The following is a 22,908-nucleotide window of genomic DNA, read 5'->3' as shown; positions in this document are numbered from 1 at the left end:
GGGACGCCCATAGAAGTCTTTAGGGCTTTGCAGATGTGCGTCATTCATGGCGGGCCCGGTCGCTCTGACAGGCTGAGTCATACCATAGCATTGAATGGGTTGGATATGGACAACCAGCCAGAGTGCTTCACATTCTTTAATCAACTCAAAGGAATTGACATGGATAGAGGTATCCTTGACTTGATAAGCCAAAGTACACGTGTTTAAGCTACTTATCCCTTTTTTATTGTGTATGAACAGCCTCAAAGTGTGGTCGAGAGGCCACAGCGGAACCGGAACCCTGGAGTAGATTGTGTCATAGCTTATCTCCCGCGCAATTTTCTTTCACTCCAACACACGTCCATTGCCCAGCATGGAACACAGCCCTATACCCCTAACAGCCCGAGAGGCTGCCTCTGGTCTCCTGGGCTCAATCTCTATGACATGTTGGTTTTTTCTTCTGGTAAGTTCCCCACCGGCTGCAAAGTGAAAGCGCGGGCGCAGTACACCAGACTCGGACCCTGGACTCTCAACAGATAGGCACGTTAGCTAACAGTCTTTCCTTCAAAGGTCCCCCAGCTGATAGAGAACTACCGCAATGGCAACGCAGAAGCTATATCTCTCCTTTTCGTCTTCGTCTGGTTCATAGGCGACATCGCAAACCTCGCGGGCGGCCTGCTAGCCGGGCTGGTGCCCGTGATAATTGCAATTGCAGTATACTTTTGCATTGCAGATGGCGTGCTGATTGCCCAGTGCCTTTACTTCAAAGCGCGTAATTCGCGCCGCGAGCCTCTCCTCCGCCGACGCTCGTCCACCGAGACACCGGATCCAACTACTCCGCTCCTGGGTCGGCGCTTCAGTGACCCACTCGGATCTTCGCAGTCGCGGCGCCGGTCGTCGGGCTCCCAGCGTGGCTACCAAGCTGGTGGCAGGCGGGAGAGCGAGGTCGAGGATACCCTAGCCAAGATCGTCGAGGAGAACGACTATGGCCGCAAGGCGTGGGCCAAGAACATCACCAGCGTTCTCGGTATCTTCCTTATTGGGATGGCGGGCTGGGCAGTGGCTTGGCGGACGGGGATGTGGGAGCCAGCGCCTTTGGAAAATAACCATGGTACCGAGGAGGCTACTGGGGGCTTGGTGCTGGGATACGTCAGTGCTGTGTGTTATCTGGGGTAAGTCTATATTTTGGATGGGCCTGACGAGTAGCCATTGACTTCTATCTCAGAGCGAGATTGCCTCAGATTTACAAGAACTACAGCGAGAAGTCTTGCGAAGGTAACTCATTCTTCGGTGTATATGCGGGGTCGGTATTGACATTTACCCAGGATTGTCCCTTTTGTTTTTCATTCTCTCTTTGCTTGGGAACTTGACCTACGGTGCAGGGGTGAGTGATGTTAGAAGTGCCTCGGCAGTCGCAAGTGGGCTAACTGCGTGTAAACAGATTCTTTGCCATTCAACAGAGAAAGATTATTTCCTCACCAATCTTCCATGGCTGATTGGATCGCTGGGCACCATGGTGGAAGATGTGGTCATCTTCATCCAATTCCGGATTTACGCTGTTCAAGACCCTAGTCTTTCAGCGATTTCATAAACCCGGTCCGATTGTTGCCCGAATTGCTCGGTTGGTAGGAAATGACATTGGCCCCTGTTCGCATACCATCAAATGCGAACGTCGGTCCCAAGTTCAAGCCTATAGTGGTCAAAATCATGGGGATGCTTGCTGATAGTGCTGGACACCGGAAAAAAACCCAGGAAGCGCATGACCGTTTGTTTTGGGAGTGCCACGATGAGTGCGGCTACTGTAAATGTCATTTAAAGTCACTATATGAATAAATGAATATTAGCGATGCGTTATGCGAGAGAACGACACCAGCATGGCTGTGAATGGCAGCGATGTATCTCAGATAAGCCTGATAATCATGCACGTAATTCGAACCGAGGAGGGACTGCTTGCCCACAGGGGCGAGGCGATGAACCGTCTAACCAGTGTAAGAATAATAAATAAATAAATCATGCACGTAAGCTTCACAGATATTGATCCGGTGATAGCTAAGGAACAACACTGTCGAGAACAGCTATGTATAAGCTGGCAATCAACGAGAGGTGGTTACTAGCCCGGGATTTGGTAACATCAAGATCGAGATCAGCGCCGGCGATCAGCCCTACTGTCCTACATCACTACGTCACATAACCTACGTGAACCACATTGTTAATCAGACGGCATTCGTTGGTTCGTGGTCGCATGACGGAAACAACATGAGAACCGAGCAACCTAAACTAGTTGACCCACGTAGAGGGCGAGAAAACGGATACATCTACTCGCCAGACCAAGGCAGAACCCTGACCATGACAGATCAAGAAGTGGGCCAAACGTCTTTCTTCAATTCCCCTATAGTCCAGGAAGCAACAGAAGTTTCGGAGTCGCAGCAGTATCCGATCGAATCTACCTCGGGTCACATTGTGCCGCAGAGGTACACCGAGCACCCAGTCTCCATTGAATGTCCTTGTCCGTTTGAATTTTGCTAATTTTCTTTTTTTCTTCCCCGGGTTCTAGGTCGTAGCGGGGGTCGTGGAGTATCGAGTACAATGAAGAATCGTCGAGGGAACCGCAATGCGGCAGTAGGAAAAGAGGTGCGGGAGAGAGAAAAAAGGAAACGAGTTCAAATTCGGTATGGAGATAAGACGCTTAGTCGAAGAGACCGAAGCCCATGTCCTCATCGGACTCCTCCTTATCTGCGGCGAGGATTAGTATTGGTTGTCACAAACAATATATCAAGGCAACACTTACCCTCCTCCTTCTCCTCAGCCTTCTCCTCAGCGGGAGCGGCGGCACCAGCGGCAGCACCGGCGGGGGCAGCGGAAGCGGGGCCAGCGGAACCGACGTTGGTCAGGAGCTCCTTGATGTCCTTACCCTCGAGGGCCTGTAGTTGAGAATGGGTTAGTTTTCGGATATTGAAGATGTCGCGCGCGACAATTTGGGTCGATTCGATATCGGCATAGGTGGTAGGATAGGGTTAGGTATTTACCCGGGCGAAGATGGAGGCCCAGATGGGCTCAACCTCCTGGATCTTGGCGGCACCGAGGATGGTCTGGATCTTGTCGGCCTATATGAAGATTAAGGTCAGTCACAAATTTCGCACAATAGTTCTTGAATGTATGTGGATGTGCCGCTGCTTCGCATTCCTCCCAAAAAAACTCAGGTGCGCACAGAAGATCAATCTTCAAGTGCGATCTTCAAATTTCCACAAGTGACGAAGACGAAGGAATTTCGATACGTACGGAAACCTCAAGGCCGTCATCGGCCAAGATGAGGGCGGCGTAAGAGCAGGCGAGCTCGGCGGTAGACATGTCGACGGGTGGTGTTGACCGGACTGGGTGTCTTGAAGAGAGTTGCGGATGGGAAAGAAGAAGAGAGGAGAACGCCAATGATAGACACCCGAACAGGGCAAACGCGCCGTGTGTGGGAAAAAGCCCTCGCTTAGGGCTTGGACTAATCGGGACTAGTCATTTCCCCTTCTCGTGACTTCCCGCTAACCCGTAAACGGAGCTAGTCCCGGATGACATAATATTCCTATTTGGGATTTGGAGCGGGCCCGTGCTGCAGTATCTCGCTATCAATCAATCCATTGACTGACATCACTTTCCGGTGGGGTTAAACCGCATGATCGTTCGCGTTTCTCTTGATCACCAAATTAACTCATTTCTTTGACTCCCCTCGATTTGACCTGTCCTATTCCGAACCTTCTTATATCATCGTACCCTGACCATGGAGTCCCCCGCTATCCCGGTCCCGCTGGACCCGCGGGAGCAGCCCATCCTCGAACGACTGCTCCGAACCCGCGACGCCTTGCTCCTCATCAAACAGGACAAGTCTTCATACGTCAAGTCCCGCGATGTTCTACCGCTTTACGAAGAAGTGATCGAAGAAGTGGAGAAGCTCAATGTAGCACGCAAAGGGCAAGAGCGACGCTCGGCACATAATCGCTGTGAGTCTAGAGTAGATAGCGCGCTGCACTTGGAGATGACTGACATTCGACGGCAGTGGATTATGTTTTGGATGACTGCTTCCAGTTGATATCTTTGCTATTTTTGACAGTTGGAAGGAATAACGAAGCTCCCGCAGTGTGAGACAATACATTTGCCCCTCCATCATTTGACCTGGACTGACGTTTTATCAGCTACTCTCTGGCAACAACTATCCAGGTATTACACCTCTAGTTTGCCTGAAGCTAGTTGTGCTAGCTTTGCGATCGATCACTGACTCTTCTCTGCAGCGCTTACTCGACCACCTTGAAGAGGCTGGATTCTACAGCTCGAAAGATTTGAACTCAATCACCAAAACATTAGAGTCTACACGGGCAACCCTTGAGCGTGGCCGTGATACCTACTCACCGGCGCTTCTCACGCTCTTAGAGAGTCGACTGGAACAATGTGAACAGTTACTGGTGAAATTGCAGAAAGGTCTTGCAGGGTTGGCCCCTCCATTGGCGCAGACACACGAGACACTGGTCTCGATTTTGCGATCAACATCCGCCGTGAACACTCGATCAAAGGTTTGCAATATGGAACTCATGAAGTCTGGTCATGCCCAACTAATCCCGCATCGTTTATAGTTCTCGGCCTCGGAAGTCAATGGCCTCCGGGAGCAACTGAAGAAGATTGAAAAGACACAGAAGGATGGTAACTTCGTGGATGCGGAGGGGAATATTCTTGCAGGACAGGAGGATGTCAAGTCTTTGATTCACAGATGTTGGCGGTGGACCGACCTTGTCCTTGAGCGGTAGGTTCTGCCCCATCAATGGGGCGACTGGATGTGTGCTGATCTGAATACAGAGAGGGCAAAATCGACGAGCGATTCCGTGAACAATATGAACGACTGTTGGAGATTCGCAATCAACTGGATCGTTTGTCTGTAACACAAGCTTGGTCGCTGCGCGAGACCGACCTCTTTGGGTATCAACGGAAGTTAGATCGACTCGACGAGGCACGGATTAATGGAAACTTTGTCGATGCCGGGGGTCAACCAGCAGACCTGCATGCGCAGCGAGTAAGAATTCTTTGTGGGGTATCATCTGGTGAACCAAGCTAATATGCGCCTAGACTCTGCTATACCTCATTCGCCGCAGTTATGCATACATTTACGCACTTTTGATCTCATCAGAACCTGTCTCAGAAGCTCTTCTTCCCGTTTACAATCAACTCCAAACGCTTCGCCGATGCTTGATTGAAGTGAAGGAGTCAGGAGGTGTCGCAAATTCTCGCGAACTCTACCCATACAGCATGAAGGTATATTTCCCTCCACAAACTTCCTCGCATAGAAGCTGACTGAGACAGCTCAATTCCATTGACAACATGCGAGTTGATGGGAAATTCTACGTCGGTCCAGATATCCCAGAGGGCCAGGGCAGTGTCAACAATCTGCTGGCTGAATGCTACGATTTGGTCTGGGAACTGCGTGCCGCAGTGGTTGACGAGGATACAGAGTCTTGAAACATTTCATTCGAGTAGACCATTTCTTTCTTTCTTTTTTTCCAACCCATGTGTTATGTTTACCCTGATCTTTGTGCATTTGCGCCAATCCTTCTAACATCTGGCCATGGGGTATTCGCATACATTAGTCCTCGATTCTATGATCGGACTTATGTTCTAGTTACCTCCCAGTGTTTATGTTATAATAGGCGTTTGAGATGGCCATATGACATTGGCACCCATCCTGGGATTAGGTGTACTTTGGTGTCTTCTGGTGGTTTACTCGAGCTTTAAGAAATCCCACAGTCAAGGAACCTTATGTTACTGTCTGCCTAATTCCAAGGTTAGTCCAGATGGCTTCTGGCTTCTGATGGTGAAAAGACGCCCAGCTGGGTGAAGCCCTAAGTGTGAGGTGTCTATATAGCCTTCTCCTCAGACAGCCGAATAGTAGCCTCGGGCTCAGCTGATAGCACCATCAAGCTTTGGGATACTACGACAGGAAAAGAGCCACGGCACCTCGAAGGACATTCCCATCTCGTCTATTCGGTGGCCTTCTCCCCAGATGGTCAACTGCTGGCCTCGGGCTCGAGTGATAAAACCATCAAACTCTGGGATACTCAGACGGGTAGAAACATACGGGTTCTAGAAGGCCGTTCGTTTTGGGTCTTCTTTGGCAATGAGAACCTAATATGGCTTCCTCTTGAGTATCGCAAGTTCAACAGTTGTGCTATGACGGATAACACTCTTGTCCTTGGATATGCCGATGGGAGGGTTTTTAGGTCATTATTGGTTGCTGCACATATTGACCCTTCGTTGTACTTTCAGGTTAGTGTACCTATTCTTGACCATTTCTATTATATATTCAATAACCTATATGTGCTCTTTTTGTGCGCTTTGGACTGTTGTGACCTAACCTATGGATGTTGATACCTTTAGTTTCAGGTTTGGTGATAATCATTCTGATTTTGGTCCCTGGTCGTCCTCTCGAGTGTATTATGTATACCTATCGCCATGCATGGGAATTATATTGAAGATGGACTGTTTGAGAAAATTGCCGTCCTCTCGCTGCCCGGCCTTGCAATGGGGTGTCCATGATCCGGGGGGTTCGCGGGTTGGCTTGGTTGGCTTTGCCTCACCGTGATCTTTTACATTGACCAATAGCCGCAAATTGAACCGGCACATTCTGCTATTTTCTTTACTGTGTAAATTCAACTCATGATATCTTCCGGTGAAGCACGGACATGGCTGGTGGCGACTGGCGAGATTTGATTACCCCACATTTTCTTATCATCAACCCATTTGGGAGAAGATCGGCATCGAAAATCGAAATCTCCCTAGACTTGTTGCCCTCTTACGATCTTCAGTCACGTCAAAGATGCCGCCAGATCAGCGTGTGCAGCGAATAGTCCGGATAAGAACCTCTGAACTGTATAGTACATTTAACATTGCCTAATTCCAAGGTTAGGAGCCCGAGCCAACCCTTCGGCGGCAATCGCAATGGCCATCATACCAACAGGAAACTGGACGCAGACGCAGACGCAGCTACTCAATCTTAATAGGCTCAGAGATATTGCCTGCATGAGGAGTTTGTATCAACGGCAACAGCAATACACGCACAGACACAGACACACACACACCCATACACATTACACAGTTCCATGACCTTGTTCATCGTCACGCCGCAAGGCATCCTCGAAGGACTGACCAGGTTACATATAGGTACGGACTAGTTAGTGGCTGGACTAACTAAGTTATGCCATATATCAGACTGGGATACACTGGGATAAGGCCTCCCTAGGCCATGAACAGGAACCTTGGTTTTTGTTGTGGTCCAGTGGACATTATTTCCCTTACCATATTTAACTAGTCCCTAGATATCACACCAACCTAGCAATGTAAAGTCCACAACATCCAGAACGCACAAAAAAGGTACATATCATTGCATAGATAGTAGAAAGCAGTCAAGAATACACTAAGTACAATGAAGAGTCAATATATGCGGCAACCAATAATGAAAACCCTCCCATCAGCATATCCAAGAACAAGAGCGTCATCTGTCATAGCAGAACATGTGAACTTGCGATACTCAAAAGGAAGCCATATTAGTTTTTCATTCCTAAAAGCGACCCACCCATTCGTGATAGTAACTTGGGGGTGTGGCTTGTATGACGTTTGACCGGCGACTGACGTATCTGAATCTGAATGGTAATCAGGGGCCCGTAGCTGCTTGCCAGTCGTAGTATTCCAGACCTTGATAGTGTAATCGGAAGAGCCCGAGGCCACTATTTGGCTGTCTGGGGAAAAGGCTACCTGATCGACCGAACCGGAATGGCCTTCGAGGGTCCGTATCTCTCTGCCCGTCTCAGTATTCCAGAGCTTGATAGTTTTATCATTCGAGCCCGAGGCCAGCAGCTGGCTATCTGGGGAGAAGGCGACCGAGTTGACGAAATCAAGATGGCCTTTAAGAGCCCGTAGCTCTTTGCCAGTCGTAGTATCCCAGACCTTGATAGATATATCGGAAGAGACCGAGGCCACTGTTTGGTTGTCTGGAGAAAAGGCTACATGACGGACCTGACCGGAATGGCCTTCAAGGGTCCGTATCTCTCTGCCCGTCTCAGTATTCCAGAGCTTGATAGTTTTATCATTCGAGCCCGAGGCCAGCAGCTGGCTATCTGGGGAGAAGGCCACAGAAATGACGAACTGGGAATGGCCTTCGAGGGTCCGTATCTTCTTACCCGTTGTAGCATCCCAAAGCTTAATGTTAGTATCGTCAGACCCTGAGGAGGCCACTAATTTGTTGTCTGGCGAGAAGGCAACAGAACGGACACCAAAGAGATGGCCTTCAAGGGTCCGTATTTCTTTGCCAGTTGTAGCATCCCAGAGCTTGATAGTGTTATCAGCCGAGCCCGAGGCCACTAATTTGTTGTCTGGGGAGAAAGCCACAGAATTGACGTAACCCGAATGTCCTTTGACGGTCCGCGGCTCTTGGACCGCCTTTGGATCCCAGAGCTTGATATTGTTATCGGCCGAGCCTGAGACCACTATTTGATTGTCTGGGGAGAAGGCCACCGAATGGACCGACCAGGAATGGCCTTCGAGGGTCCGTATCTCTTCGCCCGTCTGAGCATTCCAGAGTTTGACAGTCTTATCATCCGAGCCTGAGGCCACTAGCTGGCTGTCTGGGGAGAAGGCCACCGAATGGACCGACCAGGAATGGCCTTCGAGGGTCCGTATCTCTTCGCCCGTCTGAGCATTCCAGAGTTTGACAGTCTTATCAGCCGAGCCCGAGGCCATTATTCGGCTGTCGGGGGAGAAGGCCACAGAGTGGACCGCCCCGGAATGACCTTCGAGGGTCCGTATCTCTTCGCCCGTCTGAATATCCCATATCGTGATAGTCCAATTACCGGACGAGGCCACTGTTCGGCTGTCTGGAGAGAATGTCACAGATCGGATCCATGTAGTATGGCCCTCGAGAACCCGTACGTTTCTACCCGTCTGAGTATCCCAGAGTTTGATAGTTTCATCACTCGAGCCCGAGGCCAGCAGTTGACTATCTGGGGAGAAGGCCACCGAGTGGACGAAACGGGAATGGCCTTTGAGGTGTCGTAGCTCTTTGCCTGTCGTAGTATCCCAAAGCTTGATGGTGCCATCCTCTGAGCCCGAGGCTACTATTTGGCTGTCAGGCGAGAAAGCTATAGAATAAATCGGGTAGGAATGGCCTTTGAGAGTCCGTATCTCTTCGCCCGTCTGAGAATGCCAGAGTTTGACAGTTTTATCATCTGAGCCTGAGGCCACAATTTGGTTATCTGGGGAGAAGGCCACAGACCAGACCCGGTCGGAGTGGCCCTCGAGGGTCCGTAGCTCTGCACTCCATCTCGGTTCCACTTGGGGAAGAATGTGTATCTCCTTGGGTCGTTTGTCTTCAAATCTCCTCCTGATAATGCTCTCCGTCGGTGAGAATATCAGCGCGGAGCAGTACAGTTGAAGTGGAGCATCGTCGGCCATTTGCAAATGTTTCAAGGTAAAACGCTTTGCATCGTGTAGTAGTTCGGACAGTCTGGGATCCTGGTGGTCCTAAAATCACTCAGTATGAATGATCGCATGAATCTTTTATGCCGAGACTCACCTGAAAGATTGACAGCACCGTATCCAAAGCATGAATTGACTCGCTCAAGACTCCCATTAAACTCATTGCCTCCAGCCAGTGAAGGAAATGTTCCTCTAAAAATGACCGAACGTCATTTCCGTAGGCGTTCCTGTCCTTGCTTTGCTCGAGATGATGTCCCCAATAGCGACAGGCGTACTGCAGCTCTGGTGGAAGGCACTGCTTGATGGTTTCACTCTGGATAGCAGACCGGGTTATTCCATAGCTTGGTAGATCACAAAGGTTCTGTTTCAAGGAGCCCATGATGCGAAAGCATCGATGGACTAGCTTCTTGTGTCCTTCTCGTTCCTCAACCCGAAAGGGACTGTCGGCATGGAGAAGAAAGTCTCGAAATGAAAGATGCAGGATTTTGACAGGCACGTCTTGATCAGGTGGATCTTGACGTGAAAAACTGAGAACAGAGCGAAAAGGCCTCAGTGTATATTTGATAGACCTCGTCTCCAGGCCGGTTACCTTGGACAGTGCACTTATCGAAAGCGGGTCAGCAAGAAGAACGATGACTCCGATTAAGTCATGGAACGCTTGCATGAACTCTTGCATGTCCTTCTCCCGAGTGAGTTCTTTCAAAGGCTGTTTCAAGATTGGCAAATATATTTGGTGCATGGTCGAGCTAGATGTTTTCTCCATATCCTCCAAAAATTCAGCAAGGCGCTCATCAGGCGGAAATGGCCCCGTCCCAACAAAACGGCAAATTGTAGCTGCGAAGATGAACAAAGGCACTGATATCGCAACAAGCTTATCGATAGTGTGTTCTCCAGGCCAAGTTGTTTCAAGGCTCCTATCCTCTTGGATTTTCTTCAATCGGCTGATCAAGAAAATCTTTATGTCACCCGCCGTAATCTCAAGAGGAATTTCGTGCAGAGCCATATGTCGGCGATCTTTTTCCTGCCACTCCTTGAAATAGTTTTCTGTCAAGTCAGGCCTGCTGGTCAGGAAAAACCGCAACCGCAATGGCCCAGCCTGCGTGACTTGTGGTAGGAGCTGAAGTAGATCTCTGATGTCCTTTTCGTGTTCACACTCATCCAGTGCGTCAATGACAATTACCAAAGTTCGGGCTCCTCCACTGAACTGATCCGGTTTCAGGCCGAGAAGGGGCTCTTGCAAAAGCTTTTCGAATTGCACTTTCAGTGACTTATCTGAGATGCTTCCGTCATCCTGAACCGCGCTTACGATGCCGCGTATCAATCGGGGTTCACTGGCCACAAGTTGCTTTGCAATGGTGGTAAACAGTCGTTTTCCCTTCGCGCGATCGCCCGCATCTCTCTTGAAGAAAAAGCTTGCCCCGAGGATACCGCTCTCTTTGAATGATGCGGCCACTGTCCTTGATATGGTGGACTTGCCGGTGCCAGCCATTCCATGCAACCAAAAGACGCATTGGCCCTCAGGAGATGTTGCCCACTCCGTGACTTGTTCAAGAAGCTCAATTCTGGTATCGGGTAGACACCTGCCTTCGGATTTATCCCATACGTCATCGTTCTCCTGATAGGCGTCAAAGCAAGCGTCGTCCAGGCTAACTAGCTTCGAAAGGACACTGTCGTCTCCCAATTTTCGAAGAGACAACAGAACTTCGTCGATCTTAGACAGCGTTTCTTCAGCCTTTTTTTTGAAATTGAGGTAGTGATCCATAGCAAGGTACCACTGCAGAGTGTGCTCCTGTTGGTCGACAGAGGATTGAAAGTCCTTGAGTGACTGAACCGTCTTCGGTAAAAAACAGTCCACTATCTTCCTTCCTTCGCCAGCATTCTGAGCACTCCATACATCTACCGTATAGAGCAAGATCGCTCTATAAATTCCAATTATGGCATTTCTCACTTCAGGACTCCTTTTGGAGTCGCTAGCGAGATAGAATTCTCTTTCCACAAAGGCGCCTCGAGCTAATGTCTTGGCCAAATACTCTGAAGATTCAAACAGAGCGGTTAGAGAGTCTTGATAATTGCGCGCCATCTGTTTTAGTTGGATGATTAGTCCTCGCTCATCTGATACACAAGTATCGCGACTAATGACGTACCGTCAGTCCTAGTGACACGATTGCCCAAGCGCTCGATGCACAGTGAGTAGGGTCGACAGATACAAACGAGGTGATGATTTCGTTGAAGGACATTGCAGCACTGATAATATCCTTTGAAACCTCACGAAGGTTTATGGTCTTCCCATTCCACTTGGCAATCTCCAGGCTCCTATTTGTGTATGTGTATTCTTTATAATGTTCCTTGGTCCTTTCGACAACTGCATCAACAACATCTGTACCTGCGTGTGGAGTACCACTGCTGTTGGATTTACCAGGGACATTTACTGTCGAAAGAACATGCTTTTGGGTTTCGTCCAGCTGATCATACGCAGCTTGCCACAGGCCTTGCACTTCGGTTTTGAGAACGACCACCTGATCCACGCATGCTTTCTCAGATTTTGTTGTTACATCTTTGAACTCAGAGACATCTTGTTGGACCGTTGCGTCTTGAGTACGTAACTTCCGAGATCTGAAAGGATGTTTCATCCAGTCTCTTGCATGTTCGGATTGTCGACGGATCCTCAATCTTGTACTGCTCATTCTTTCGTATAACCGTGTCTTTTTGGGATGACTGTAAACCTCCGACCAAGAGGCAGGGATATAGTGCTGCCCTGTGACTGGCTCAGACGTGGTGACACGAGTGAACTTCCGTATATGGCGGGCGAGGCAGATGCAGACAAAGGTTTTGTATGACAAGGAGGAGAGGTATAGGGAAACTAGATATAATTTCAAAGTGACTTTGATGGAGATCAAATTGTTGAGATGGAGACCAGGAAGGAAGCGAAGAGAGTTGGATTTCTATCCTACGAACTGAGGGACTAAATAGCAAACCATGTGGGCGTTCTGCCGCTCCACACCGACTCCAGCACAAAGCAGGAGTCCAAACACAAATCGAATGAAAATGGAATCTCCGGTCCCATGTATCACTTACTCATTTGACCCGGGTGCGCTCAACTACATACGATTGGACCAAATTGCCAAAATGGACCTAGCTGTTTACAAGAAAAGAAGCTAATGGCGCATAACTGATTGTTATTATTGGTCTCTGTTGATCAGCTAGCTTTGGTTAGTGCCTTTTTGTCCAGCCGCAGCAATGTTAGCGCCTGCAGGCTGGCCCACTAGGCCTGCGTTATGTTTCATGCTCTGTGTGAGGCGGGCAAACAAATGGATAGGTGTGATTGTTGGGCATGGAGCGCCAGTGGCTAGTTAGTAGACGTATCCAGTCACTCTATGCAGGTAGTCATGTCTGTGCCACGTTTTTCCCGCCTTATCCGCCTCCAGTATTTAGCCAAGACCGTCGTGGCTTTCCGTGCCCTTGCAGTCCGTTTACTTACACAATTGGATTATGCCTATAATGGCCCCGTTATAGTATGTATGTACTACGTTCCGTCATTGGCAAAGTCTGTCGAACTCGACGTTCGTGTCTTAGCCCTTCTATGGCCTATAAATCCGATTCTATTTTGTTTGCTATTTTCAGTGTTAGCGACGGGTGTAGTATCTCTATTCATCTATCAGCATGAGCTTGCATTGTATGGAACGATTTCCGCAAGGCTTTTTCCCTCGATGTTCATTAGGCCCTTCTAGAGCTATGCCATGTCTGAGTGCCTGGGCCGAGTGGCGTCTTTTTGTCACGCACCTTTCTGTCTAATTGCGTCGTGTACTGGGATGTGAAGTACCTATGGCCATTCTTGACAGCTCGTGCATGGCCACGTCACATTGCGGCATTGCCCCTGTTGCGTTTTATCCGAAGATCGCGCGACTTGTACAATAACTTTCATTGGCGTACTGAATAACTGGCTGCGTCCCGTAACTACCTGAGCCTGTTAAGAAAAGGAAGTGAATAGCTACCCTCGGTACAAGAGACTGGTCATATGTGACCCCTGTATTATCGACCAGATCACTTTCTGAACCCAACTTTACCCGCCGCCCGGCCCGCCCCACCCACCCGGGCCGCCAACGCTAATTATGTGGGGGTGTACGAGTCTCATCGAAACCTACGGTTACCTACAGTAGCCCTACATGAGCACACTGCACACATGTCTTATCCCGTGGGGCCTTCCCAGCCATCTCTAAGTCTCTAACCGCGGAACTCATTCCATGCGCAATAATAGACTAATAGTGTTGAAGTTGATTGGATGCTGTATGAGCGAAGGGGCAAGTGAGACAAGATTTCCCAGGAATTGTAGCTCTGGGCCTTGAAGAGTCGCAATTGAAGCGATCTGACGAGGCCTCCAATCAAATCTCTGACCTGAAATCCTACGCTAGTTTTTCCGATCGCTGACTAGGTATTTATCCCGCCTGGATCAAGTACCATACGCAGTACAGGCTCTTTCCTGGCATACTAATAGCCGGAAGAATAATGTTCCAGACCGATGCGTTCCAAGTTTTGCCAAGCATGGCATCTACGCAGTAGACAACAAATACCGTCTTGCCGCAGCAAGATAGAGAACTTTAAAGCTTCGCACGTTAGTGTTCTTGAACTGAAATTATGGAGCGTAGTAGCATTGCTCAGCAGCGAAGGATGTCTGCGAAAATGCTACGGCATCTCGCGATCGTGGTTCCAGCTCATGAAGAATTCTGAATAATCTCAAGCGGCATGTTGACGGGCCCCTTCTCCTTATGGCCTCGAGGCTTCTTCCAACAGTTTGATATTATTGTAGTAGAACCCGGGCTAGAGCACGGACCCAGATGAACATCAGGTTGCTGAATAGGTGGAAAGCAATATCAGGTAGTTAACAGGTTCTTAGACTAGAGGCCTGAGGCAGCGGGGTCAGAGCCCGGCTGCCTTAGGCCTCCAATGGGGCAAGGGAACGTCCTACGCTAAGACTGGGTTCCATGTACATGATCCTGTTCCTCAGAAGTTTCCTTTACAGACCGACCGGTTCATAACCAATTTACCACGTTCCTCGCCCCGACATGTAGGCTTCACGTGGATTGGAGCACATGGCGGGTGGCGAGAGATATTGATTACCCCACATTTTCTTATCATCTTCAACCCAGTTGGGAGAAGATCGGCACCGGGATCCCCCTAAAATTGTTGCCCTCTTGCGATCTTCAGATCACGTCAAAGATGCCGCCAGATCGACGTGTGCAGCGAATAGTCCGGGTAAGAACTGGTTGCTTAACCTGCAGACGCCGCAAGAAGAAGTGCGATGAGACACATCCGATATGTGCTGGCTGTCGGCGCAATGAGCTGGATTGCCGGTGGCCCGCACCCGTACCTGCCAGCAGGGGCCCTGATCATGACCAGGATGCTCCAGTATCTACGACAGAAGGAAGACAACCGAGTTTTTCAGAAGCTCTCGAACAGCTCGATGAAATGGCAATGCCAGAAGGTCTCTTGACGCAACGGGAGCCGTCAATCTCATCCAGTGCCGGGCAATCCGTGACCGCTGACGACCATCCCGAAGACTCTCTGCTGCATATTGAGCCCTGTACACAGCGCCGAGTGTCAACAGCTACTCAGTCCACCGTCAACGCTGATGCCCTCGTAGCCTCATTCTCGGCGGGAAATGTGCTGCCCCGCAGCCTGTCTCTCCTGCCTGGCTATGACTCCGAGTCTTATCAACTTCTCAGTCATTACCTTGCTACAACAGCCGACTGTATGGCAAATGGATCAACACCTATCAACCCTTTTCTTGTGCAGATTGTTCCTTTAGCCTTTTCTAGTGACTTATTATTACAACTTGTCATCACTCAAAGCGCTGCTCACCGCGCATTCCGATCACGGGATGAGTCCGACACAATTGCCCACAATCACTATACAAAGGCTCTCCAGCATTTTCGCCGGGGAGTAACGGACTTTATCGATGGGAAGGAATCGAATCCTCTCATGTTGTTAGTGGGGGCACTTCTAATGTGCTTTACGGAGGTAAATGATCTCAGTAACAAAAACTTCTACAATTATCTGACAGGAACAGACAGCAAAGGGTGACATGAACGGCACAATATTCGACCACTTATCCGCCGCAAACTCGCTGCTTGTCAAGTTGCTTGCCCAGAGCGACTCTGCAGTTCCACGAGATTTGAAAGATTTCGTCATCGAATACTATACCTATACTGCGACCGTCAGTATGATTTCAATAGATGCGCGCTTTAGCGGACAGCTCTTCCTCAATCTGGATCTCGAGCAACGGTCGCGCGAACTACTTCGCACCCAATACGTGGGGAATCTTTGCGGTTGCTGGCTGGAACTGTTGCTGCTGATCCCTTGCATTTTCGACCTCGGTCGACAGTGGAGTATGGATGATACGCAGGCAGTCATTCCGACCGCCGATGATATTGCCATGTTTGCCTCCCTCCAAGCCCAGGTTTTGCGCTGGTCGCCTTATCCCAGTGTCGGGCCGGAGGTTCATTTGGCTGGGCTGATCTTCCAGCAGGCCATCCTAATCTATCTATACACGTCACTGGGGGGATTCCAATACAGTCGGGATGGGATGTATAGAGGCTTAGTGGAAACTGGGGTGACAGAAGCCATGTCATACTTGGGTGAGCTGTCGCCCAGTGCGCGAATCAATTCGGGACTCTGTTGGCCGATCGCTGTGGTGGGCTCGTGCCTTCTTGATACTGAACAGCAAGATTGCCTACGAAAACGATTGATATCCATGACCGAGACTTTTGGCCTTGGAAATATGCATCGGACACTTCTTCTACTCGAGGCAATGTGGCAATTACCTGCTTCTGATGCAGGACCGTGGAACATCTGTCGTGCGATGCAGCAAAACCAAATATGGATCTCATTTGCGTGATCTTGATCGTCATGTTGTTTCTTATATTATGTACAAATTAGTGAATTGGCCATCTGTTCATGCAGCCAAATTCTTTGGCGCCTCCGTGGCCGGACCCTCAGGCGTAACATATGCCTTTGTCAGGCCACCGTCGACGACAAAGTCAGTGGCATTCACAAAGCTGCTCTCGTCGCTAGCAAGGAAGATGACCGCATGGGCCTGCTCAACCGCCTCGCCAAAGCGTCCGGTAGGGAAATGCACCTCTCGACGGAAGCGCTTCTCCTTGTCATCACCGAGCCAATCCTGCAAGAGAGGCGTGCTATGTGCATGTCAGTTCTGTCAAAAGCTAGCCAAGAAAGGGGTAGGAAAGCAAAGAGAATACATACTTGAGAGGTGCGGGACAAAGCGAGTTGAATCGGAATCCCTCACGGGCATGAACAATACCCAACTCCCTCGTCATCGCCAACACAGCACCCTTGCTAGCGGTGTACGCCAACTGAGGCGTCGCAGCCCCAACCAACGCAACCATACTAGCAGTGTTGATCACACTCGCACGCTTCTTCCCATGTCTCCGGAATGCGCGCACGGCATGCTTCGACCCGTACCACACACCCTTGACATTAATATTCATAGTGCGGTCCCAGATGTCCTCGGGGCACTCCTCTGAATCCCCGTCCTTGGGATGCATGATTCCAGCATTGTTGAAGATGATGTCCAGACCACCCCAGGAATCGAGGTGAGCCACTGCTGCTTCGACCTGGGATTCGTTTGATACGTCGACGGCTTTTGTTTCGACTTTCCCTGTGCGGGCTGAAGCGGGGACAATGCTGTTCACTTTGGATAGGGCTTTGCTGAGACCTTCGTCGCTGATGTCGGCCATGAGGACCGAGGCGCCTTCGCGGAGCATGAGAATTGTGGTTTCGAGGCCAATGCCGCTGGGATTTGTTAGTTGTGTTGCCATGATAGATGGGATGGAGATAGCTACCCAGCTGCGCCGGTGACGATGGCGTTCTTGCCTTCCAGACGGCCGACCATTGTGATGTTGTCGATACTTTGATAGAATAGCCTTGGGAGATATTGATAGGATGAAGCGAGTTGTTTACTACAACACTTGGGTTTGAATATGACGAGGAACAAAATCTGTAGCGGATAGTCTCCTGATGGTCAATTTATAACGCAGTTCCCAATCCCCATTTTCGAACCCACATTATCCTCACATGATGAAATAGACCGAATCAAACACGCCAACGAGCCAGACTCCTTTTTTTCCCTAGTCTATCTCGATCCACCCGCGGTCTCAGTTCTGAGCTCTATCGCGCTCCAACGCCGCCATCCGACGGTGAGCTCAAGTCGCTGCGGGGCATGAGGGGTAGCTGTTAGGTAAATCAGCAGATGGAATCTCCAGCCAATCCACAGTGCCTGAACGGGGCATCTTGGGCGGGGTCTCGGGGTTAAGACAGCGCGGTCCGGGACCGCGCTCCGGTGGGGCTTAGTTACGGGGCTGTTGGATACCATGACCTAAAGTTTGGGATATCTTGAGGTGAACGATCAATTGGCAGTATGAAGACATGCAAAGATTCTTTATTGACGTTTATGACTGGAACATGGTCATAAAGTTAAAGGAGAAATGATCAATACATAAGCCCGTAGTTGGAGGGAAAGATACGTGGTGGTTTAAAGCCATACAACAAGATAGTATATTCCCTCTAGTTACTTATAGAAAGGTCTGTACCTACGTGCTCACGATGAGCCATCCTTGATGTGGTAACTCTTCAGCTTGACGAATCCATCGTAGCCCCGTGGGCCAAGAGTGCATCCCAAGCCCGATGTCTTCCAGCCCGTCCATGCAAGGTCCTGATGTTCGTTAGCCTCGTATCAACAACGATTTCTATTAGAGAAAGAGCAATAACTTACCGGGCTGGGATAGTCGCAGCGATTGATAAACACAGTACCGGCTTCAATGCGATCAATCAACTCTTCCCCGCGAGTGATGTCCTTTGTCCAAACGCTTGCAGTCAGACCGTAGTCACTGTCGTTCATCAGCGTAACTGCTTCATCGTCACCAGAAACCTTCATGATTGGCATCACGGGACCAAATGTCTCCTCTTTCATGGTAGCCATGGTGTGGTTCACATTGATCAAAACGACAGGAGCGACAAAGTTGCCTTTCTGTGTCTGAGGGTTGCTAGCCACATCGAAGGTGGGATTTGAGGGCGTAGCATCAACAGCTCCTTTAGCAAGTGCATCCTTGACATGCGAGCTGATCTTCTCCACAGCCTGCGATGAGATGACAGGACCGGTTGTTGTGTTTTGATCAAGCGGATCACCGAGTTTATACCTGTCTCAACGTTAACAAGCCCATCTTTAATTTTGAGCATATCCAATTGGGAACTCACGATTTCAGCTCTTCCTGCACAGCGCGAACGAAGTCCTCATAAATCCGTTCATGCACGTAAACCCGCTCAACGGAGCAGCAACTTTGTCCCGAGTTGAAAACAGCTCCGTCCACAAGCTGCTCTGCGACATGTTTCACGTCCGCGTCTGCACGCACATATGCGGGATCATTCCCGCCGAGCTCGAGGTGAACGGGCTTGATATGACGGGCCGTTGCCTCTCTGAGCCTAATACCTCCTGCGGTCGATCCTGTAAATGACACGGACTGGATCTCGGGAATCTGTGCCACTTGGTCCAGAACATCCAGATTTCCAATGTGGATAACCTGGAGAACCTGGGGTGGAAGTCCTGCCTCGGTGAATATATCGAGCAATCTATTTCCAAACAGTGGTGTTTGCGGCGAAGGTCGCAGGATAACACTGTTACCAGCAAGAAGCGCTGGGACAAGAGCATTGACAGTCGTGAGGTAAGGATACTAGTTAGAGTGTAAATAAGCGACAAACTGGAGAGATCTTGAACAATTGCTTGACTCACGTTCCAAGCACCTGCAATAAGCACCGGTCCCACGGGAACTCGCTTGACCATTCGTCGGAATCCGGATTCGGGTCTACCAGGGAGATCGGACAAGCTCTCTTCGGCGATGTCCATCAGGTACTCGGCGCGAACACGCATGGTGTTGATTTCGGATGCGCAGTACCGGATGGGTCGACCCATTTGGGCCGTGAGCTCCTTAGCTAGCTCATCGCGGCGATGCTCAATGATGTCAAGTGCTCGCTTCACAATGCTTTTTCTATCCTCTAGGGAGGTTGTTCTGTAGGACTCAAAGGCTTGCTTTGAGGCCGCAGCGACTTTGACAGCTTCTTCGAGCGAAGTTCCGGGCTGGTCAAAGATGACCGCGTGCGTTGAAGGGCAGATAGTGCGAATTTGGTTTGACATGGTGTGCGTTAGTATACCAGTGCGGATGAGGGTGTGAGTGGGTTACTCCAGGGTGGGAGAGGTGGGTTTTATAGCGCGGAGCCGGTGCCGCGGTTGCAGATCCGACTCATATCTCCGTTCATTATCGGGTGCTAGACTTTATTTACTATTTTTTTCTTGGATATCTTGGAATGCTACTTTAATTCCATACTTAGGATGAGTCTCTAATTCTTCGCATCTAGTATGAATCTCGCCATCACCCTCGCTATCAACCGCCCATCATGAGAATCACCGACTCGAGATGAACCGTCATTGTACAGCTCATCGGAAAAGATCCCAATCTCATGTCTGGCTTTTAACAAACATGACATAATTCCCTCATTGTACTCTGGGTGCCCCTGCACTGACAGAAGTCGCTTTGGCAAGTAAAGGCCCTGAATTCCGCATCTCGGACTTTCAGCGAGATTCACGCAACCATCTGGGGGAGTATCGAAGACAATATCTCGGTGCATTTGTTGGATGCTCTGTAGTCTGTCAGAATCTCCTCAATGAGTCTATATGGAAATCTCTTGACTCACCAGTGTATCCTTCCCAAACAATTCCTTTCCGGCCTCGGTCAGAGTGAGCTTTTCGACAGAGACCTCCCATCCAAGCTCGTTTCTGCCTACTCGTGCTCCAAGCGCCCGCGCCAGAATCTGGTGTCCGAAGCAGACTCCAACCACCGGTTTCTTGTATGTTACGACGGTCTCCCGGACTTTGTTGGTGAGATCGCGGATCCATTGATCATCGGCCCAGGCGTCGTGCTCTAGAAAGCAGATTTAGTTGTATGCTTGAGAAGCTGAAGTGTATATAACATACTGCTTCCAGTTAACAGCAAGGCGTCAACTTCTGTCAAATCAGGAAATTCACGGTCTACCGCGTTGTGTTCACTGAACTCCACCACAATTCGCCCGGACTTCTTCTCCGTTAAATCCAGGTCTTCGAAGCCTTGACGCAGAAGGTCTTGGAACATCGTAAAGTAATCGCCATAATTTTGAAGAACGGGTTGAATAGGCGTGTCACACACGAGGATGGCGATGTGAAGGCGAATATCGGTCATTTCGAGGACTACTTGCGCTTCAGATCCACGTTGACCAAGATGATCAAATAAATTCAACGATGCGACCAAGTTCAATTGTCATATTTTGTGCCAATTGCTCAATTAACATGCGCGGCCAGGCGCGCTGTATACATCAGACATTGTTGTACCCCCAAGCAGGGCCCCACAGCGCGGACCGCGGAGCAACTCCGCCGCGCGAATATCCGACGGTCGATAAGCGCCATACTTTTGACATATCCAGCAGGTAAACTGAAACAGACTGCGCGCTATCCTCTGTACCGCGCGGGAATATCTCCCACTGGGGGCCTGGGGATTAACGTTGACCACAAGCTAAATCCGCATCCAGAACGGGCCCCTATCCACACGATCGTATAAAGCTGCTGCAGCCAGTAGGACAGTATTGGGCGCAAGTTTATTTGTTTTTTGAAGGCCAACCCATACTACTGCAACCGACGCTTCTGAGAGAATGATAACCACTATGATCACTGTTGAATCACTCCCCAAGCTTCTCGCTGAGGACATCAAGGTCAAAGTCGCCGGTATCGACAGCGATGGCGTACTTCGAGGAAAAGTCATGGCAAAGGAGAAGTTCCTTGGAATTGCCGAGAAAGGATTTGGGTTCAGCTCTGCCCTCTTCGGCTGGGATATGCACGACATGCTATGGACAACGGACGCACGGGTTGCTCCCCCAGAGTCAGGATACGCAGACTTCCTGGCTATTCCCGATCTGAACTCATTTCGCCGTTTGCCATGGGAAGAGAATATCCCATTCTTCCTAGTGCGATTCCTTGACAACACACGTGCGGTTTCAGCCGATGGGAGGAGTATGTTGAGGAGTCTGTGTGATAAGCTTGAGGGGGAGGGAATTCATGCTTTAGCTGGAGGTAAGTCTCACTAACAAAAAATGAAGAGCCGTCGATAACGTTAGACAGTTGAACTCGAATTCATGAATTTCCAAACTCCATCAGAAGATGGTTACGGCAGTACAGGATCCCAGCATCCCAACCTTGCTACCTTCTTGGAGAAGAATGCTCCCAGTGCACTACGGCCAATCACTGCTGGCATGTTCTGCTATAGCTCAACACGACCGGTTGCCAACAAGAAGTATTTCTATGATATTTTCAATACCAGTGCTCAGATCAACTGCGGCATCGAAGGATGGCATACTGAGGGCGGGCCCGGTGTGTATGAAGCAGTATGTCACTTTCCTCTGGTCACTGAGAGCGCTTCTAATGTCTTATACAGGCTCTCAAAGTTTCAGAAATTAGCGAGATGGCAGACAAAGTAGCAATGTTCAAGTGAGTCTCACACGCCACCATCGCTACCCGCAGCTAACAAGACGACAGACTCTTGACCAAATCACTGGGAGTTGACCACGGCATCACACCATGCTTTATGGCCAAGCCCATGCAAGGCATGCCAGGCAGCTCCGGACACATTCACATCTCACTGGCTGACAAGGATGGGAATAACCTATTTGCCAGAGAGACAGCAGAGGCAAACCCTCAATGGTCAGACATCGCCCATCTCTCAGATACAGGCCGTCAGTTCCTTGCGGGGCTTCTTGAAGCTCTGCCAGATATCATGCCCTTATTTGCTCCCACCGTGAACTCATATAAGCGTCTCGTTGAGAATTACTGGGCACCGGTGCATATCAGCTGGGGTCTCGAGGACCGGATTGCTTCCATTCGTCTTATCACGCCGCCAGTCTGCAAGGCTGGGGCCACGAGATTCGAGGTTCGCATCCCCGGAGCTGATCTTCATCCGCACTATGCCTTGAGTGTCATTCTTGCCGCTGGCTGGAGGGGAGTGCAGAAAAAGCTTGAGATCAAAGTTCCGCCGATGTCAGCACGCAAGCCTGGAGACCGTCCGGAGCTTCTGCCGAATACCCTGGACAAGGCTTTGGATCGGTTCTCGGCGCCTGGCAGTATTGCGCGGGAAGTCCTCAGTTCTGAATTTGTGGACTTCTTCACCGCGACGCGACAGCATGAATTGGGTCTTTGGAGGGAGGCTGTCACCGATTGGTGAGTCTGATGGTCATCAAGTCTATGACAACATGGCTAACCTGATTATAGGGAGTTGAAACGATACATTGAGATTGTGTAACGAAGTTGTGTATTAACAGTGCTCGCTCCATAGCAATTTAATGCAG

The 22,908-nt window shown here is 49.8% G+C and overlaps 9 protein-coding genes across 9 annotated transcripts; 4 read left to right on the top strand and 5 right to left on the bottom strand.

Moving 5' to 3' along the window:
- Nucleotides 1-352: 352 nt before the first annotated feature.
- N7515_006773 (PQ-loop repeat-containing protein) lies at nucleotides 353-1,570 on the top strand (the record flags this gene model as incomplete). The annotated part of the gene is made up of 5 exons (XM_056667517.1): nucleotides 353-442; nucleotides 550-1,151; nucleotides 1,205-1,254; nucleotides 1,305-1,363; nucleotides 1,421-1,570. 5 exons carry the CDS (start codon nucleotides 353-355, stop codon nucleotides 1,568-1,570), a joined length of 951 nt encoding a protein of 316 aa, XP_056521113.1.
- A 1,095-nt stretch (nucleotides 1,571-2,665) lies between these two features.
- Nucleotides 2,666-3,543, bottom strand: rpp1 (ribosomal P1 domain-containing protein; the record flags this gene model as incomplete). Its single annotated transcript, XM_056667516.1, has 5 exons — nucleotides 2,666-2,712; nucleotides 2,768-2,900; nucleotides 3,006-3,083; nucleotides 3,259-3,469; nucleotides 3,515-3,543. 5 exons carry the CDS (start codon nucleotides 3,541-3,543, stop codon nucleotides 2,666-2,668), a joined length of 498 nt encoding a protein of 165 aa, XP_056521112.1.
- Nucleotides 3,544-3,745: 202 nt separating this feature from the next.
- On the top strand, nucleotides 3,746-5,469 carry N7515_006771 (uncharacterized protein; the record flags this gene model as incomplete). The annotated part of the gene is made up of 8 exons (XM_056667515.1): nucleotides 3,746-3,965; nucleotides 4,022-4,103; nucleotides 4,158-4,182; nucleotides 4,254-4,532; nucleotides 4,593-4,759; nucleotides 4,813-5,026; nucleotides 5,080-5,265; nucleotides 5,314-5,469. 8 exons carry the CDS (start codon nucleotides 3,746-3,748, stop codon nucleotides 5,467-5,469), a joined length of 1,329 nt encoding a protein of 442 aa, XP_056521111.1.
- Nucleotides 5,470-7,437: 1,968 nt separating this feature from the next.
- Nucleotides 7,438-12,089, bottom strand: N7515_006770 (NACHT and WD repeat domain-containing protein; the record flags this gene model as incomplete). The annotated part of the gene is made up of 3 exons (XM_056667514.1): nucleotides 7,438-9,522; nucleotides 9,575-11,557; nucleotides 11,622-12,089. Coding segments are annotated over 3 exons (4,536 nt in total), but the record flags the coding sequence as incomplete, so codon positions are not given.
- Nucleotides 12,090-14,691: 2,602 nt separating this feature from the next.
- N7515_006769 (Zn(II)2Cys6 transcription factor) lies at nucleotides 14,692-16,369 on the top strand (the record flags this gene model as incomplete). The annotated part of the gene is made up of 2 exons (XM_056667513.1): nucleotides 14,692-15,492; nucleotides 15,542-16,369. 2 exons carry the CDS (start codon nucleotides 14,692-14,694, stop codon nucleotides 16,367-16,369), a joined length of 1,629 nt encoding a protein of 542 aa, XP_056521109.1.
- Nucleotides 16,370-16,426: 57 nt separating this feature from the next.
- Nucleotides 16,427-17,383, bottom strand: N7515_006768 (oxidoreductase, short-chain dehydrogenase/reductase family; the record flags this gene model as incomplete). Its single annotated transcript, XM_056667512.1, has 3 exons — nucleotides 16,427-16,667; nucleotides 16,735-17,283; nucleotides 17,334-17,383. 3 exons carry the CDS (start codon nucleotides 17,381-17,383, stop codon nucleotides 16,427-16,429), a joined length of 840 nt encoding a protein of 279 aa, XP_056521108.1.
- Nucleotides 17,384-18,088: 705 nt separating this feature from the next.
- Nucleotides 18,089-19,678, bottom strand: N7515_006767 (aldehyde dehydrogenase family protein; the record flags this gene model as incomplete). The annotated part of the gene is made up of 4 exons (XM_056667511.1): nucleotides 18,089-18,202; nucleotides 18,263-18,686; nucleotides 18,745-19,217; nucleotides 19,277-19,678. The coding sequence occupies 4 exons, from the start codon at nucleotides 19,676-19,678 to the stop codon at nucleotides 18,089-18,091; spliced, it is 1,413 nt and encodes a 470-aa protein (XP_056521107.1).
- Nucleotides 19,679-19,881: 203 nt separating this feature from the next.
- Nucleotides 19,882-20,756, bottom strand: N7515_006766 (type 1 glutamine amidotransferase; the record flags this gene model as incomplete). Its single annotated transcript, XM_056667510.1, has 3 exons — nucleotides 19,882-20,181; nucleotides 20,236-20,462; nucleotides 20,516-20,756. 3 exons carry the CDS (start codon nucleotides 20,754-20,756, stop codon nucleotides 19,882-19,884), a joined length of 768 nt encoding a protein of 255 aa, XP_056521106.1.
- Nucleotides 20,757-21,222: 466 nt separating this feature from the next.
- On the top strand, nucleotides 21,223-22,862 carry N7515_006765 (glutamine synthetase family protein; the record flags this gene model as incomplete). Its single annotated transcript, XM_056667509.1, has 5 exons — nucleotides 21,223-21,640; nucleotides 21,689-21,951; nucleotides 22,002-22,054; nucleotides 22,103-22,780; nucleotides 22,832-22,862. 5 exons carry the CDS (start codon nucleotides 21,223-21,225, stop codon nucleotides 22,860-22,862), a joined length of 1,443 nt encoding a protein of 480 aa, XP_056521105.1.
- Between the last annotated feature and the right edge of the window lie 46 nt (nucleotides 22,863-22,908).

This window comes from Penicillium bovifimosum, assembly GCF_028826915.1.
Source record: "Penicillium bovifimosum strain IBT 22155 chromosome Unknown utg000005l_segment0_segment0, whole genome shotgun sequence".
Taxonomy (NCBI): Eukaryota; Fungi; Ascomycota; class Eurotiomycetes; order Eurotiales; family Aspergillaceae; genus Penicillium; species Penicillium bovifimosum.
Note: the sequence above shows the minus strand (reverse complement) of the source record. Positions and strands in the feature narration are given on the sequence as shown.